General features: G+C 38.3%; 1 protein-coding gene across 3 annotated transcripts in view; it reads right to left on the bottom strand.

Moving 5' to 3' along the window:
• The window catches only part of LOC119830577 (ecdysone-induced protein 74EF), a 166,545-nt gene that overhangs the window by 12,226 nt on the left and 138,612 nt on the right, over window positions 1-15,707 (bottom strand). For all 3 annotated transcript variants that reach the window (XM_038353643.1, XM_038353644.1, XM_038353645.1), the window contains exon 9: window positions 10,599-10,802. In XM_038353643.1, coding sequence (XP_038209571.1) covers window positions 10,599-10,802 — 204 coding nt within the window. The remainder of the gene's footprint in view (window positions 1-10,598; window positions 10,803-15,707) is intronic.

Here is a 15,707-nt window from a genome sequence, read left to right as displayed (position 1 = left end):
GTGTATGCAGGCGGGGGTGTTATGGAGATGCGGGTGTAGGGGGGCTGGTCGGCTCGGGGTGTGAGGTCGGGAGGGGGGTTGCAACTGTTTGCGCGGCGCTGTGGTCAATGACACGGCGACATTGCATCAACGCGCGAAGGTCACACCTCCCCTCTCCCCGTGCGTCCCCCCGCGCGTCTCAAACGCGCCTCGCGAATTCCTGCACTTCCTTACGGTCGCCATCTTGGCTCAATCAAGTAAAAGTGGCTGATACATTCTTTGTGCATCCAGTAAAAGGGTTTTGGTTCATTTATTATAGAGTAAAAAATATAACGTGTGGCAAAATATGAACTACCTATATGAACTACCTACCTATTTATTCGTCCTATAGTACACACAACTTACTAGTTGCATTGTTAAACTGATAATATAAGAAGTATCGTATGTATAAGTTACGAACTAATTAACTATAACAGAACTGAGAGGAAGGGGGCAAGGATACGGAAGGGTTTATTAGCGGTAAATATAGCAAATAGAGCTCCTCTTGGCGCGCGCATTGCGTGATATTCAGGCATTTTCGACTTCCGTTCATCTCTAATACAGATATCCTGTTGAAATCCGGCCGCCCTGAAAACCGTTGGTCGAATGTTCTCGAACTAATCGTGGTTTAACAAAGTGAATTACGTCATTACTGATGCACGAAATTAATATTTGCTTAGTTGAGCGAAATACTTTAATATCTTTTGTTTTATCAGGCTTGTTTATAATTGCTGATTTTAAAATGCTATGCTTTAGTAACGTAGTGTGCGGATATATGCACATATCAAGCTATCTCAATGCTCTTTGAAATGTCTATGCCCCTTTGAGTAGCATCTTTTACAAGCCGTTTCGCTAGCTAGTTTCCTATTCTCTCAGAGTAGCCAAGATTTTCCATAACAGAAGCTGTATAACGACGTAGGGGGTCAAGGTCTGTGATTTCGAGCACGTTGCTCCACTTGGCCCCGACTCGTGAATCAGGCCGGAACGCCGAGACTAATTATCAACGAATTGACAAGTTATTGTCATTATGAATTCGATTTTCATCCAATTCCGGCACTTATTTGGATGTTGATGTAGATGGAAGTTGTCTTGGACGCACTTCTCTGAATAAATTGGTCTTATTTTTGTATTGTTAGGAATTTTTGCGATACGAACAGTCCGTTTGGTAAATTAATATCGACTACATGCCCGCTACGGCTTTGTCTGTAGTAGATATATAGACTATAGCACTCAGAGATCACGTGTATAGATGAAAGAATTTTTGTAATCAGTCCTGTACTTTTTGAGATTAGCGCGGTCAAACCAACAAACAAACTGTACACCTTTGTATTATTAGTATAGAAGTGTAGATAAAATTCGAGCGTCCTTTGTTTGTAGGTATACATAATAAAACATTTTGAAATTAGTTTTAATATGTCTAATATTGACGCAGATGGATAATATAGTATATTCAGAATAAAAACCCGTTTCGTTTTATTAAAAGCAAGGCAGAAGCAAATAAACGCACCGCGTACTACGTTCGCGTTGCGTTTAGACGCTTACTAATGCGTTACCGAAGGAGCCAGGTCCATTTAGTTATATCAAACGCAAGCGGCTATAAAATAATTTGATACTCCTCTCCTCTATTTCGGCGGGGACAATTTCGAAAATCGTCTCGCTAATTTTAACCGTCCCATTTTCCCACGGCCCAGGGCCGGTGACGCTCGCTTGTTAAGGCTGTTGGTACACGTATATGCAAGCTTGATGACCACGCAACTATTAAGTCGTCGTCTTTAGGATGTCCACTGTTGGACATAGTTCTCAAAGACATTTAAGGTGCTTTCCACCCTGCATCTAATTCGAGTCGGTGAAATGATTGTCATCTTTTTGTGCATCTTAATTGGTGAAGTACATGGAATATTTATAATTGCATGGGCACAAGCGAGCATGCATTTTTTTTTTTTTTTTATGTCATAGCGGGCAGCTGAGCTGGTGGTTCGCCTGATGGTAAGCGATCACCACCGCTCATAAACATTCGCAAAGGTAGTACCTTTGTGAATGCGCTGCCCGCTTTTATGGGGTAAGGGAAAAGGAAAGGATTAACGACTGGAAAGAAGGAATGGACTAGGACGGGTGAGGAAAAGGAAACGGGCCTCCGGCTCCCCCACTCACCGTACGAAACACAGTGGCATGCCACTATTTCACGCCGGTTTTCTGTGGGGGTGTGGTACTTCCCCGGTGCGAGCTGGCCCAATTCGTGCCGAAGCGTGCTCGACTCCCACAGTAAAATGAATCATGCTGAAAATTATAATTGAAATGCGAGTGTGTAACAGCCGTAAAACACTTTTGCAGCGCCGCTGTTCGCTGGAATACTTCGGTTTGGCAGCGGGCGCTAAGCGGACGCGTAAACACGTTGCGAAATACTTTGACTTCATATCGGATGGGCTAGGGTTGCCAAGTAATGTAATGGATCTTTGTGAATAGCGCTAAGTGGTGGTCTGATGAAAATAGAATTACATCTACACTAATATTATAAAGAGGAAAACTTTGTTTGTTTGGTTGTAATGAATAGGCTCAAAAACTACTGGACCGATTTTAAAAATTCTTTCACCATTCGAAAGCTACATTATCCACGAGTAACATAGACTATATATGTACCACGGGCGAAGCCGGGGCGAACAGCTAGTATAATATATAATAGAAAAACGACAATTTTTTTGGAATACTTTAGGGTTTTAGAGAGGAAAAACCTCATTGATGACGTATCCATTGATCGAAATGGCTTATTAACCGGTAAATACATTTTTAAAGGTTGTAGTAAATAAATATTAAATCATGTATATACTACACTAGCGGTCTGCACTGGCTTCGCCCGTGGTACATATATAGCCTACAGCCGTCCTCAATAAAGGGGCTACTTATCACTGAAAGCATTTTTAAAATCCGACCAGTAGTTCCCGAGATTAGTAGGTTCAAACAATCAAACGAACTCTTCAGCTTTATAATATTAGTATTATACCAACCATTGAGTTCATTATTCCAGTTTACCTTTAACAGTAATTTCACGCAAAAAACATACCTACATATCAATTTAAAATTCAAAACAGTATCCATCTTTCAGTTGAAATAGTGCGTTATTGACACCGGACGTAATAAAACACACTAGGCATCCCTATTTCTTCCACTATATTCACGAGTGCAGCGGGGCGCGCGGGGTGGCGTCGGAAGGGGGGGCGGTGTGTCTATTTATGCAACGCTATGCGGCCTAACACTGACCCGGTTAGGCACAATCACAAGGATAGCCACTCGGTGCAATCCACGCTATTCCTTACGGGATTGTCACACAAAGGAATAATATCATCATTTCGTGAAACTTTTCTGGAGCATGACGCCGCTTTAAAGAATTTAGGGCAAATGCATCTGTCAAGTATCAATATGATTGTGATCAATTTGACTCTATGCAAGGCTGAATCAACGGAACGGCTGTTGAGAAAATGTGTCAATTGCTGCGCTTTAATTGACATATTTGCATCTTAGAAACTGCAACACGTATACAGCTCGGGGAAGTTTAGATTTATCAAGTGTGTAGGGAGGGCTATGGGCCGTGAAGGACATCTTTCGCTTCGCCGGGAATGAGCGGATAATTTTAAACGGACAGGAAACCATTGGAGCGCGTATATAGGCCGCGTGGACTGCCCCTCTGATTTTATACCTATCGTAAAAGAATCTTCGTATGAAGTTTCCGGGGAAGTGGGCTGACACGCGAAATTGGGTCGCGTAATACTCCGGTTTGCTCGTGATCTTGCGCAGCTGTTCCGATCATCTCGTGATACAATTTAGATAATTTTTCTAGAAATAAATCATGCTATCTATCAGATTACATTTCTATTTACATTCATAGATTGATCTCATACGGATTGTAATCGACTGCTGGAATATTTGTTTATGATTAGTAATTTTAAAAATACTGTTGGTGCCAAGTCGTCTCTGAAATATATCTTACGATTTGTAGTTATGTGCTTTAGACGAGACGGGTAGCGATTACGTTATATTTCGGAAGGAAGATGGCGGCGGTGAGCGTTGCATTGCGAAAGAGCGCGGGCGCAGAGCCGTGCGAAACGGCGCAAGGTGACGCACTGCTACCGTTCATAATATTGATGGTGGGCGTGATTCACGGGACGGACGCTTCTATGCGGTTTTCTGATAAGTGACGTTATGACTCTCTAGTCACGTACGCCTTTGTTTATTCTATCATTATCCTCTTATTGGACGTTGAGGAGGGAGCAATGCGGGAAATATTGGGACCGAATTCCGGGATTGCGCGGTCCTTTCGCTTTCAGCGGCGCGTGCGCAGTAACCAAGGTCGCGGGCCGTTCAACTCGGATGCGACGCAAGTTGCGACACCGAAATATGTAATTGTAGAGGAGTCGAGGCGTTTGCCAGCGGCCGCTCGAAGTGGGTCGCGTTGCGCAAGCGCACAGCGCGACAGATGGCGCGGCTGTCTTCCTTGTACGGACTGAGATTAAACAAAGACCGTACCGTAATACATACGATAAGTCATCTAATATACCACATAAAAATCTAACAAAATAGGCTCTTTTTTGTTCCGACAAAAACGCAAGTTAATCTTCATATTTTAAAATCGTAGCAAGCGTCTGATATTACACGTTTGTATGTGAAGACCCACCGCGGTCTGTGAGTCGGGCGAATCCAATCAGAATTGCGTAACAAGCAAATAAACGAATCAGAAAAATCAATTAGGCGCCGGGGCTCGGAAGCAATTCCAGTATGATTCAAGGAAACGGCACAAAGAAAACTGGTGATGTAAGTTGCAAATGTCAATAATAACGCTTCGGTCCCCCAGCGATCGGTGCGGCGAAAATAGTCGCCAACTATTAATATGAACGCTAGTTGCACTGCCCTTGAAACGGGACGATCACCTCGCGCACACTCCTGCGCGGCGCACACATGCGCGTTAGAAGCGCACACACGGCCGCTTATCGAAGCATTGCAGAATAGACGCAACGCTACGTTTATTTTAATTTCCATTTCGTTTGCTAATACGAATGCAGCGTACGCGCAGCGTGCTGATAACACGCCACGAATACTTTTTGACTAATGTTTGAAAACATTCAGGTCACAAAAACAATTCTTTAGAATGTTAATAAAAATATATTATAAGTATTTGTAATTAATTTATATTATGTTAGAGACAGTTTGTTGCCACGTAATACTTGTATTCGTGACATAAATATCATCTTAGGGAATCACCTTAAAGAACCTAACAACGTGTAATAGCACAAAGACAACAAATATATTTATGGACAATTTATTAAGAATTACTAATAACAATATGCAATTATGTATAGATTTATGTAAGCACAATAATCTTTATGGACCAACTCTAACTTTGTCATAGTTACTCTTATAAACGGTGTTTACAATAACAAACCAAATAGTCAATTCTAACTGAATAAAATCACATGTCCATTGCGCAATGCCGGAGCTCCGAAACTCGGCGTGCCAACGTGTAAAACATCGTACGGTAACGTGAATTGCTCAACGGAGTCAAGGCTTAGATGATTGAATGCATCTCGATAAAAAAATTTGAGGCACAAACGTTTCCACATAGAGATTTTAGTGGCGGTAGTGAGGTTGCGTTAAGGAAACTTGATTTTCCAAGATGCGCGGTAATTTCAACTAAATGGGAGTTAATTAGTGTGTGATTATCTATCGTAACATTTACTAATGGAGGGAGAATAGTTCAAGATTCCCAATAGAATCTAGCTAAGCTAGAAAAGAAGGGCAAAAATTGCAATTTCGAGTCAGACTTAGCTCAGTTTAGAGTTCGATTTTCGCACCTAACATATGTGTGTTTTCGTATACGAGCGTGGCATATAATCAGGTTTCGGCTGCCCAATCGTCGGTAAGGTCACCGGTTTCGCCAGCTGACAATGGCTGCGGTACCAGGCTCTTTCGCAACTGTTTGCAACACGAAATTTCGTATGTGGTTAGCGCAACGCGCGGCCGATTCCCTCGAAGCTTCTGTTGGTCAATGTCTTAGCTATCTGATCGCTATTGTTACCTTTGCTAGTCGTGTACAAGTGTAGGTGCGTTTTGTAATATGCCATTATTCAGTTTTAGGAAGAATCGCCGCAGCGCTAACGATTCGAAACTAATTTTAATCTAATTAACGTTGATTTACTCGTCTCGACAGTTCGATGCAAAAGTTCGAGCATTAATCATTCACTAAACACGTGTAAGCTGTGTGTTTCTGTGAGAATCATAAACAACAAACCAAAAATATGTAATAAGCTTTTTAATGTAATTTGTTGATATCTGTACTAAATATTGCAATGAGGACACTTTTTTGTTACTTTGTAACGTTTTCACGCGAAAACTGTTGGGTTGATTATAAAAATTCTTTCACCATAGGAAAGCTGCAACTACACTGAGTGACACAGGCTATATACCTACGTATCAAGGACGCAGCCGGGGCGAACAGCCTCTTATTCATAATACATTACCAACGCAGACTTTATAAGCAACTTCACTATTTAGATATGTATGTAAAAGTTGAAATGAATTAAATAGTATTTTCTTGTGTTTGATTTTGCGCGAGTATCAGACATTTTGAAATTAAAGACTTCTTAACGAATGTTAAACGCGATTTATTCTCATTATATAATAAAAAATCGCGATAAATCGCGTTTCAAATCCGATAAATTGTCTTCTAATTATTAAATGAAATAAATAAATAATCCACAAAAGCAATATATTAGCGAGTTCATTCAGTATTATTAGCGTCGCAGATCTGGTTGCTTTCTGTATCGTGACAGCGTTTTGCGGTCAATGAAACTTTTATAGCGATATTATTCTAAAACTTCCTCATATAGATAGTTCGGGTGTAACTTGTTTTGGGTTATTTGTAGAATTTGAATAACAATTCACTATTTCGCGGCAGTTTATTGGTACCGGAATACGATTCGGTTATATTGTATTCAGTTTGATTATTTGAATGGTGATCGTTTATTGCTTCTAGATAATACTAATTCATCAATAATAATAATTGTTATAACTCTTTAATAAATATACATAAACGAATCTTATTACTAATAGCAATTATGTAACATATGTAACAACATAAAGTACAGAATATTGAATTAGGCGGACTTATCACTTAATAGTGATCTCTTTCAGGCAACCGAGGCAAAGCGTGCCTAGCTTAATAAAATTAAATAAAAAGTGACGTACTAAAAATGTTATATAAGCGGAAAATGCACATAGACAGAGATGTAATATTTTAAATAAAAATTAGTATTAAGATAGATTTAATATTTAAGAATATCCTAGTATGGAAAAAATGGGAAAGTCAGGCGAGTGACGTATGTATGTTGGTCACGCGAAAACCGCTGAACGGATTTTGATGATGTCAATGACGTAGCTAATGTACCACAATAACACATGAGCAATAGAAATACTTGCTTGTGCCTTTGATTCGGTTCGTCCGCGGATGAAACCGCGCGACAGAACTAGTTACATAATTTTATAACCGGTTATCCTTTTAGCAACAATACATAAAGAATATAAGAGTTTTCGAAGCCAGAATTGATGTAAATTATGACATAGTCTCGAAATATCCACGAGTATTCGCAAATATAATGTCCTGCAACTGACAAGTCTCTTTATAAGCTACACGCAGTAATATAGAGTAGTGTTGTAATGTCACATGTCGATAAATTGATTTAACATATAATATATTACGTTATTCTGGTAATATTGATATCTTGGTGATAAAAAGATTTTGATGAGCATGAGGGCGAAACAAATTATATAAAAACTTAACACGTGATAACCGCTTATCATCCCATTTGGAGAATCATTACAACTAATTCTAACTACCTTTAGATTAATGCACAGAATGGACTTCACTCAATTATAAAATTACTAGCTGCGCCCCGTGGTTTCACCCGCGTAAGTCCGTATCCCGTAGGAATATTGAGATAAAAAGTCTACGTACTACTGTCTACGTACCAAATTTCATTGCAATCGGTTCAGTAGTTTTTGCGTGAAAGAGCAATAAACACGCATCCTTACAAACTTTCGCATTTATAATGCTAGTAGGATAGGATACTCTTAGAACATATTTGCCGACAACTAATCTCGAAATGATATTAATGTAACAACACACAAATTTAACATCGCCTCTGTCAGCGGTTTAACATTATTATTTCCGATGAAACACATCAAAAGCTTGCATATATTTGATAGTATCTAGTTCGGCGCCGCGCTGAACAAAGAAGTGCTCATGTACCAGCGCACCTAGGTGGAATTTTTAAATGCAACACAATCGAAAGTGGTCGTTTCGCATGCGTCCGCGACGCTCCGTACGCGATGCGCATACGCCGTAGTTTTTTGCATCTTTATATTAGGAGCACTGACCTTGTGCAATGTCAAATAGCTGAGGACAGGCGCGCCGAGCCGCGAAACGACGGTGCATCGTATTGCCAACTGGTTCCGTAGGGATGTAATAATTTATCGATGTTTTTTAACTTAATTAGCTAGTTGCATTCTGGTAAGTTGCGATTAATCGGTGTGCGTAGAATCAAAGGTTTCCTATGAAAGCATTTATTGCTCATTAACGTGTTTAAGTACTAAGACTAGGTTATAAGTTTAGGTTCCAATTGCGCTAGAAATGCGAGTTTTATGGGCTCAATTAACATACATAACTCGTTGAGAAAATTTGTTTTACTTTCATTATATCGCGATTGTTTCTTTGACTTAAGTTGACCTTAGTTTATTATTATATCGATAAAGCGAGCGTGTTGATCGAAATATCGATGTTTGTCAAACATCACAGTAACATTAAAATTCCGTTGCGTTTTTCGTTTTGTGTCGCAGGGATGTCCGGACGATGAGCATGTCGATAAATTTCACAAACTCAACTATTTGTTTTGGCTTAATTTTTTGAAAACATTGGCAGAAAGTCTCTGCGTTCAGAGCGTTTATTATTTATGTGTTTGTTTGCCCGCTAGCTGTAAGGTAACCGATCGACCATAGAGCGTAAACTGTTGTTTATTATCAATGTCTGGTATTGTTTTGCTCATTCTTTTAAATAACACATTGTATTACTTAAATGGTACGTTGCGTGAGAAAAGAAAACGCAAAGGTTAAAAATAGGATGCGCCGAAACAAAATAATTTCCAGTTGCATATTTTATAACCTAAAAACGTTGACAATAACAAACTAAATCACTGAAAATGCGCGCGCTTTTCGACGTCACGGCTAAATTCGGCGGCAATTTAGACAACAAAACGTTTTAAAAACGATAACATCTTACTTGTGTAAAATATTACTGGGTGATAGTATAATTTGTGCGTTTAATGGCGGGCCGGGGCCAGCTGGATCGCCGCCAGGATGCGCGCCCCGGAAGGATGTTCCGAGCTTACGAGAATCTTACTATCGTTATCAAATTCGCGGAATGCATGCGATTAAAACAATTCATCAAAAAATTATTTGCATTTGCGGAAATGAGGACTTTGGTATTATATATCACTAGCTGCGCCCCGCGGTTTCACCCGCGTAACTCCGTATCCCGTAGGAATATCGAGATAAAAAGTTGCCTTTATGTTATTCCAGTTGTCCAGCTATCTACGTACCTTTACGTAAATTTCATTGCAATCGGTTCAGTAGTTTTTGCGTGAAAGAGCGACAAACACACACACATCCTTACAAACTTTCGCATTTATAATATTAGTAGGATTAAGTGTGTATTGATTGAAATGGAAGCAGGTTCGAGGCTCACTTCACAAGAGGCATACTTACCTAGTGAATTTGAATTGTAATCCTGTGTAAAGTGTCCGTTTACGTGTATAAATTATTATTTTTGTACGGATAGCATCAGTTATTGTATCTAACCATCTTATTATTAGATTAACGAACAAATAAGCTGTTTTCACTGCATTTATTTGCTTTCATATCGTATCAATTCGCAAGGAGGTGGAACAAGGAACCTTTTCGCACGAGGACTTTCAACTGCTATCTATTCCTGGCCACTTAATTCGATATTTAAAAAATATCGGTCGCCATGCAAATCCCCGTGATCCCATTTGGCGCGCGCGCCGTAAGGTCACCTTCCGGGTGGGGCGTTCACCGCCGGTCGACGGTCACCTTAACAACAATCGCTTTGTGCGCGCCTTACTTACTTTTTTCCTAATGTCAATGTCAGATGAATAATTAAGTTTTGTTTGTTGTGATGTACAATTACATGAAATTAATTAATATGTGTTCTTTTCGTTGTTAGTTGTCGTAGCTAACGCATAATAGTAATTGTGAAATCTTTATTTATAGTAAGAAGTGTTTGGTTCAATGTATGTTTCTTTCAAAATTCTAGACTATGAATCACTATGCTCTTATTTTTATACGAGTGCCAGTAAAGATAATAAACGTTAATGTAATCCGATTTCTTAACACGTTATCTTTTATCTTTGAACTGAATGACGAAATTGTAACGGAACATACAAATTGGTATATATATACGATCAAAACCGAAAATCCCGATTTGAGAACCTCTTAATCCTATTACGAAATACAATACTCACCACCAGGCGGTCTAGGGTGGGCTACATGGTGCTGCAGCGAGCTGGTGATCTGGTGCTGCGGGTAGAACGGCAGGAAGGGGGTGTGGAAGGGCGCGGGCGGCGGGGGCTGCAGCCGCGCCTTCAGCTCCTCCGCGGAACCCGCCCCTGATGATGAAGACTCCACGTCAGAGACGCCGCTGTCAGCTGGCGATGGGGGGAGAGAGCCTGCAAGAGAATAAACATGAGATTACGTTAAAAGTTCGAACCACAGATAATATATTGAAATTATAAACAAGTGTGTTTTTAACGTTTAAATGTAGAGTACAAGACGAGAATATGCTGGTTAATCTCGACTCTAATGTCGATTTTAATGTGCCCGAATAAATAGAAGTGAAGTAATCCATTACTCTTATCATTCTATCATAACAAATCTAAATGGCTAGCCCAAAATCGAACAAAACTAATGATAGATCAAAGTAACTTTAAATATTGACGATTTAGAAGAACGTCGATTAGTTGAATAAATTAATGTTTGAATGTGAGTTTAAGTTGAAACGGGAAAACTGTAATAATTAATAAATAAGTTTTCTGCTTTTTTGTGACTTTTAAACGTAGAATCAAGATGAATGTTAGTTATTAGGATCACAGATAATATACCAATAATATATCATATCACAGATAATATACCAATAATAATAATATACCTATACGTTATTTTATTTTCATTATAATCTAACAAAGACGTAAGTTGATAAAATTTTTTAAACCACTGGTTATTGACATCATCATATCCTCAAATACCTACAGGACAAAAACCGAATAAGAGATTTCTAATTAGGTAAATCTCCACTTCGCTTTCCTTTACCGCACATGCTGGTCATTCCATGATGCAGACAATTTCTCAGTAAAACAAACAATTGAGTGTCCCCAGCCTCATTTCATCAATGCTTCTGACTTCATATCTATTTTAATTCTTCCTAGGAAGTAAATATTACGAGTAACGGAGTTGTGCGGTTTTAAGTTTAAATAGAATGATGTATTTACAGAATTACAATAAACCGTGACTAAATATAGATTCGTATAGTGTCAGGGGGTTGTCATCATTTGATAATTCGTTGTGAAGCCATTAACAAAGAGAAAAAGAAGAGAAGAAGATGTTATATCTTGGAAATGAATGAATGGAAATATGGCTTTTTATTCGTGTATTATACACAAGTATTGAAATGGACTTGTGGCGACTTAGCATGGTTAATGCTGAGATATAAGTCTTTATTATACTTTACTAGCTTGCAGGCGGTAAATAAGGAGTAGTGCAATGGATGTTTTATACATATAAACCTTCCTATTGAATCACTCTATCTATTAAAAAACCCATCGAAATCCGTTGTGTAGTTTTAAGGATCTAAGCATACGGACACAGACGGTGGAAAGCGACTTTTTATACTATGTAATTCTAATCCCGAGATATTTTATATGGCTTCGTTCTTTTTTTTAATCAGTATCTTGGGGTCAGCGTTATTTATTATTTTTAACGGACCACACGAGAGAAACCGTTGAGATCTAATAAATCTTCAGATCTATTGTGCTTCTAACGGACATCCTTGCATAATAATTTGCATAACCCTCAAATGCAGTGCCTATGGTCAAAGTGACCATTGTCCACTAGACTACCAGACGCACTTGCATCCGACCTGTTTGGCTAGTGTGGGAATTCACCAAGCATTGTTGTTCACGCTCAGTGTGCTTTTAATTTAGCATTATGCAGATTAATTTTCTCGGGTCGTTTAGGCCGCGGGGTGAGAAAGGGTTGTATTTTTTTGCATCTCAATGCGACGTTTAGGTATGTCGCATATTAATAGGTGCATAATTATGCAGTTGTATAATAAATTAATTCTTAGCTGGTCATTTTGTGCGTTTTTAATTATGCACGTTTATTTTTTAAATTAAATGGAGAGTTGTTTATAATTTGAATCAATTCTTATATAATACAGTAAACAAATGTTACAAAAATGATCTTTCTAAAAATCTCCTTATTTCAATGAAGCGACAATAATTAGATCGTTTATAACATGAATAGAATGTTAAATGAATTTAAAAAATAGCTTAGCCAAGAGCAAACGAGATTACTTTCTCATGGCACCGAAATGTGACGTGTAACCGTCGTCTTACAATAATATAATCATGGGCAACTAGGAGGTCAAAGAAAGTATTCATACGTTTCCTTCATAGTCTATGAATGGTGTTGACCATTTGACCGGTAGCGCTGTCCACACCCTTTTGTCCCATTGTTAACCCTTCAATGCGCTATGGGAACCGGGAAGCGCCGTGGGTCAGTTTGACCATTAAATAAAGGAATAGTGTTACTCTATAATCAGTAAAATACGTTTTGAGAATTGAATAGCGCTGTTCTTGTTTATAATCCTTCTGTTGGGCGCAGTTGGCGGCTTTTGATACAGTTCACTGAATGAAATATTTGGATATCATTCGATATAAAAGCACGGTTTGTTGTTGCGTAAGTTATTTCGAATTCAGATATTTTCGCCTCATACATATTTCACCGTTCTGTTAATTCAGTTAACGTTCAATTTATAGTTCAATTAATATTTCCCTTTATGTAACATGACATTGGCTGTTATTCATATTTTTGTTGACAAAATTACATCTGTTTGCACACGTGTAATGCTCACCTTTCGATATTCGGGTGTTCGGAGGGCAATTGAATTAAATAATAAAATACTTAGTCATGCGCATCTTGAAACAATATCACCATAACTAATATCATACAATAATCTATACCTATAGGATATATGTATGTCCTTCGATTCCTAAAATCCTTGAGTTAACCCTACACCGCGCGAGCAGAAAGTCGGCTGTCCAGTTGACTCGAACCCACGATTGACCAACGGCTAGGAACGCGGAATCGGCCCATTGTGCCAACCCTTTCATCTCTCGTATCAAAATAATAATAAATTAAGTATAAATAGTGATCGTCGTGGCCCCTTCTTTTAAATCAGGTCTACCGGTCGAAGAGGAATGCGGTCCTATTAGGAAAATATTACAATACGGGACAAAACAACCCTTACTTAATCGGACCATCTTTATAAAGTGACCGCTGTCCATTCGTATTGTATAAGCGCGGCGTTAGACCATAATCCGTGCGAATGGAGACTTAGAATTATTTTTTTGCATATGAATAATTATTATGTGGCATACATAAGCCGTTATATAAATGCTTTTGTATGATCTCACTTGTGAATTTAAAATTATGCAACCCATATCCTTCTTAGCACGTATCACTCAAATATAATTCTTCATTGTTTGCATAATTAAGATCAGAATACGTGGTGTAAATAACGAAAATTTACTAAAACAAATAGAATTATTTTATGATAGCATCAGCATACATAGAAACGTCAGTCTTAGTTTAAAACGTAGTTCATATCACAGTAGCTATAATTTATTTTCTATACACTGAAAGGGCATTCAATCATTCGTAATATATTAGAGTACTAAATAATATGTTAAGTCGAAACAATATCATGTTTTAATATTAGTTTCTATGTCATTCTAATTACGTTTTTTTTTATTTGTGTCCTTATGTACGTTGTGTAATTAATTTATGTTGTTATTTATAATCCCATATCTCCAAGCATATGTTCCATTGATTTTTTTTTAATGTGGCAATTCTTAGATTCTCATACATTTTGCGAAGCGTAGAGAACAAACAAACTGATGCAAATTATATTTATAAATAATTTGATGTACGGAGTTTGTAACGTAACGATATTTATTTCGTTTTGTAAAATTTAATGTGAGAAAATCTAATACTTCAAAGCTACTCATATCAGATTAAACAACAAACGCGAGACGTAGAATAAGATCTTGCGGAGAGGCGGATGATGTTTTAAATAATTAAATCATACATTGCAAAACGTATACAAGAGCCGACAATGGGTTGCGTTTGCTCACCCACGCGTGACATTCTAATTTCCCAGTGTCAGTCGCACCGGAACCCTGGTGCTGATTCGAAAGAAGAGCGAGATGCAGCTACATTGAAATGAGATGTTCAACGGATTAGCGTCTATTGTCATTGACGTGACAATCGAGCAAGGTGCATAACCCATTTTTCTACAAAAACGAAATGTGCGCTCGCAATATGCGCAAGCTGCGTGGGTTATTTGGTTAGGACGTTGTTGTGCGGGCCTGACGGGCCGGTGCCGAATTGTAAGGTCTCGCTTTGTAGTGCCGACGGTTTTGGGTTAAATGCGTCCGTTTTTGCACAACACGCACGCGGGGTACGTACAGCCGATTCTATGTACACAGCGGTTATGTTTCTAGCGAATTACCCGCGTAACCCAGATTTGAACAACTTTTAACTCAATTTATTCGTAGTGTGTAAGATCGACATACGATAAGCGTTCGCGTTACGTATCATACTAGTTTTGACATGCGTTAGGTACCTAGCTCGGTTGCTGCTAGCGATTGCTCGTTGTGTGCGAGCTTTTGCTGGTGACCTAATGCGTTAGATTGCAGGTTTATGGGAATAATTAATATGACTTTATTATGTAAGGTCATTAAGTCACTACATAATTATTTTTTTCAAAAAACTAAACTGCATTCGAAGTGCATTCGAATACTACTAAAGTAGACAAAATTTAAATGAGACCATATGGAAGTCACCAGCTTTCAAATAAGTAATAAAATTATAAGAATAGGTTCTCCCAGTCAAAAGTTATGAGGTAACAAACACAAAAAAATACATTCAAATTGAGAACCGCCTCCTTTTGACGAAATTAGTTTTGAGTAAATTATAATAAAAAAATGCTTATCGATATAAGCATCTTAGTGTTTATCTAGACTCTAGAGTCACAAAATAATGTTAAATCTCTGTAAACTTATAAGTTTTGTTCATGAAAAATTATTGTCACGCCACGTGTATTAGAATAAAGTCATTACAATTGCAGAGAATTTAATGAAATTATTGATGAAAGGGTGACGATATGAAAATATACCTAATATAATGAATTATCATTCCGTAATACATAATAATACGATTCCTTAATGGCGTTTAGTAAATAGTGGGTATATTTGGATTAATACACAATACATCACGCTGTCACATATTGCACA

The sequence above is a fragment of the Zerene cesonia genome, chromosome 11 (genome assembly GCF_012273895.1).
Source record: "Zerene cesonia ecotype Mississippi chromosome 11, Zerene_cesonia_1.1, whole genome shotgun sequence".
NCBI lineage: Eukaryota > Metazoa > Arthropoda > Insecta > Lepidoptera > Pieridae > Zerene > Zerene cesonia.
This window is presented reverse-complemented; position numbering and strand designations above follow the sequence as displayed.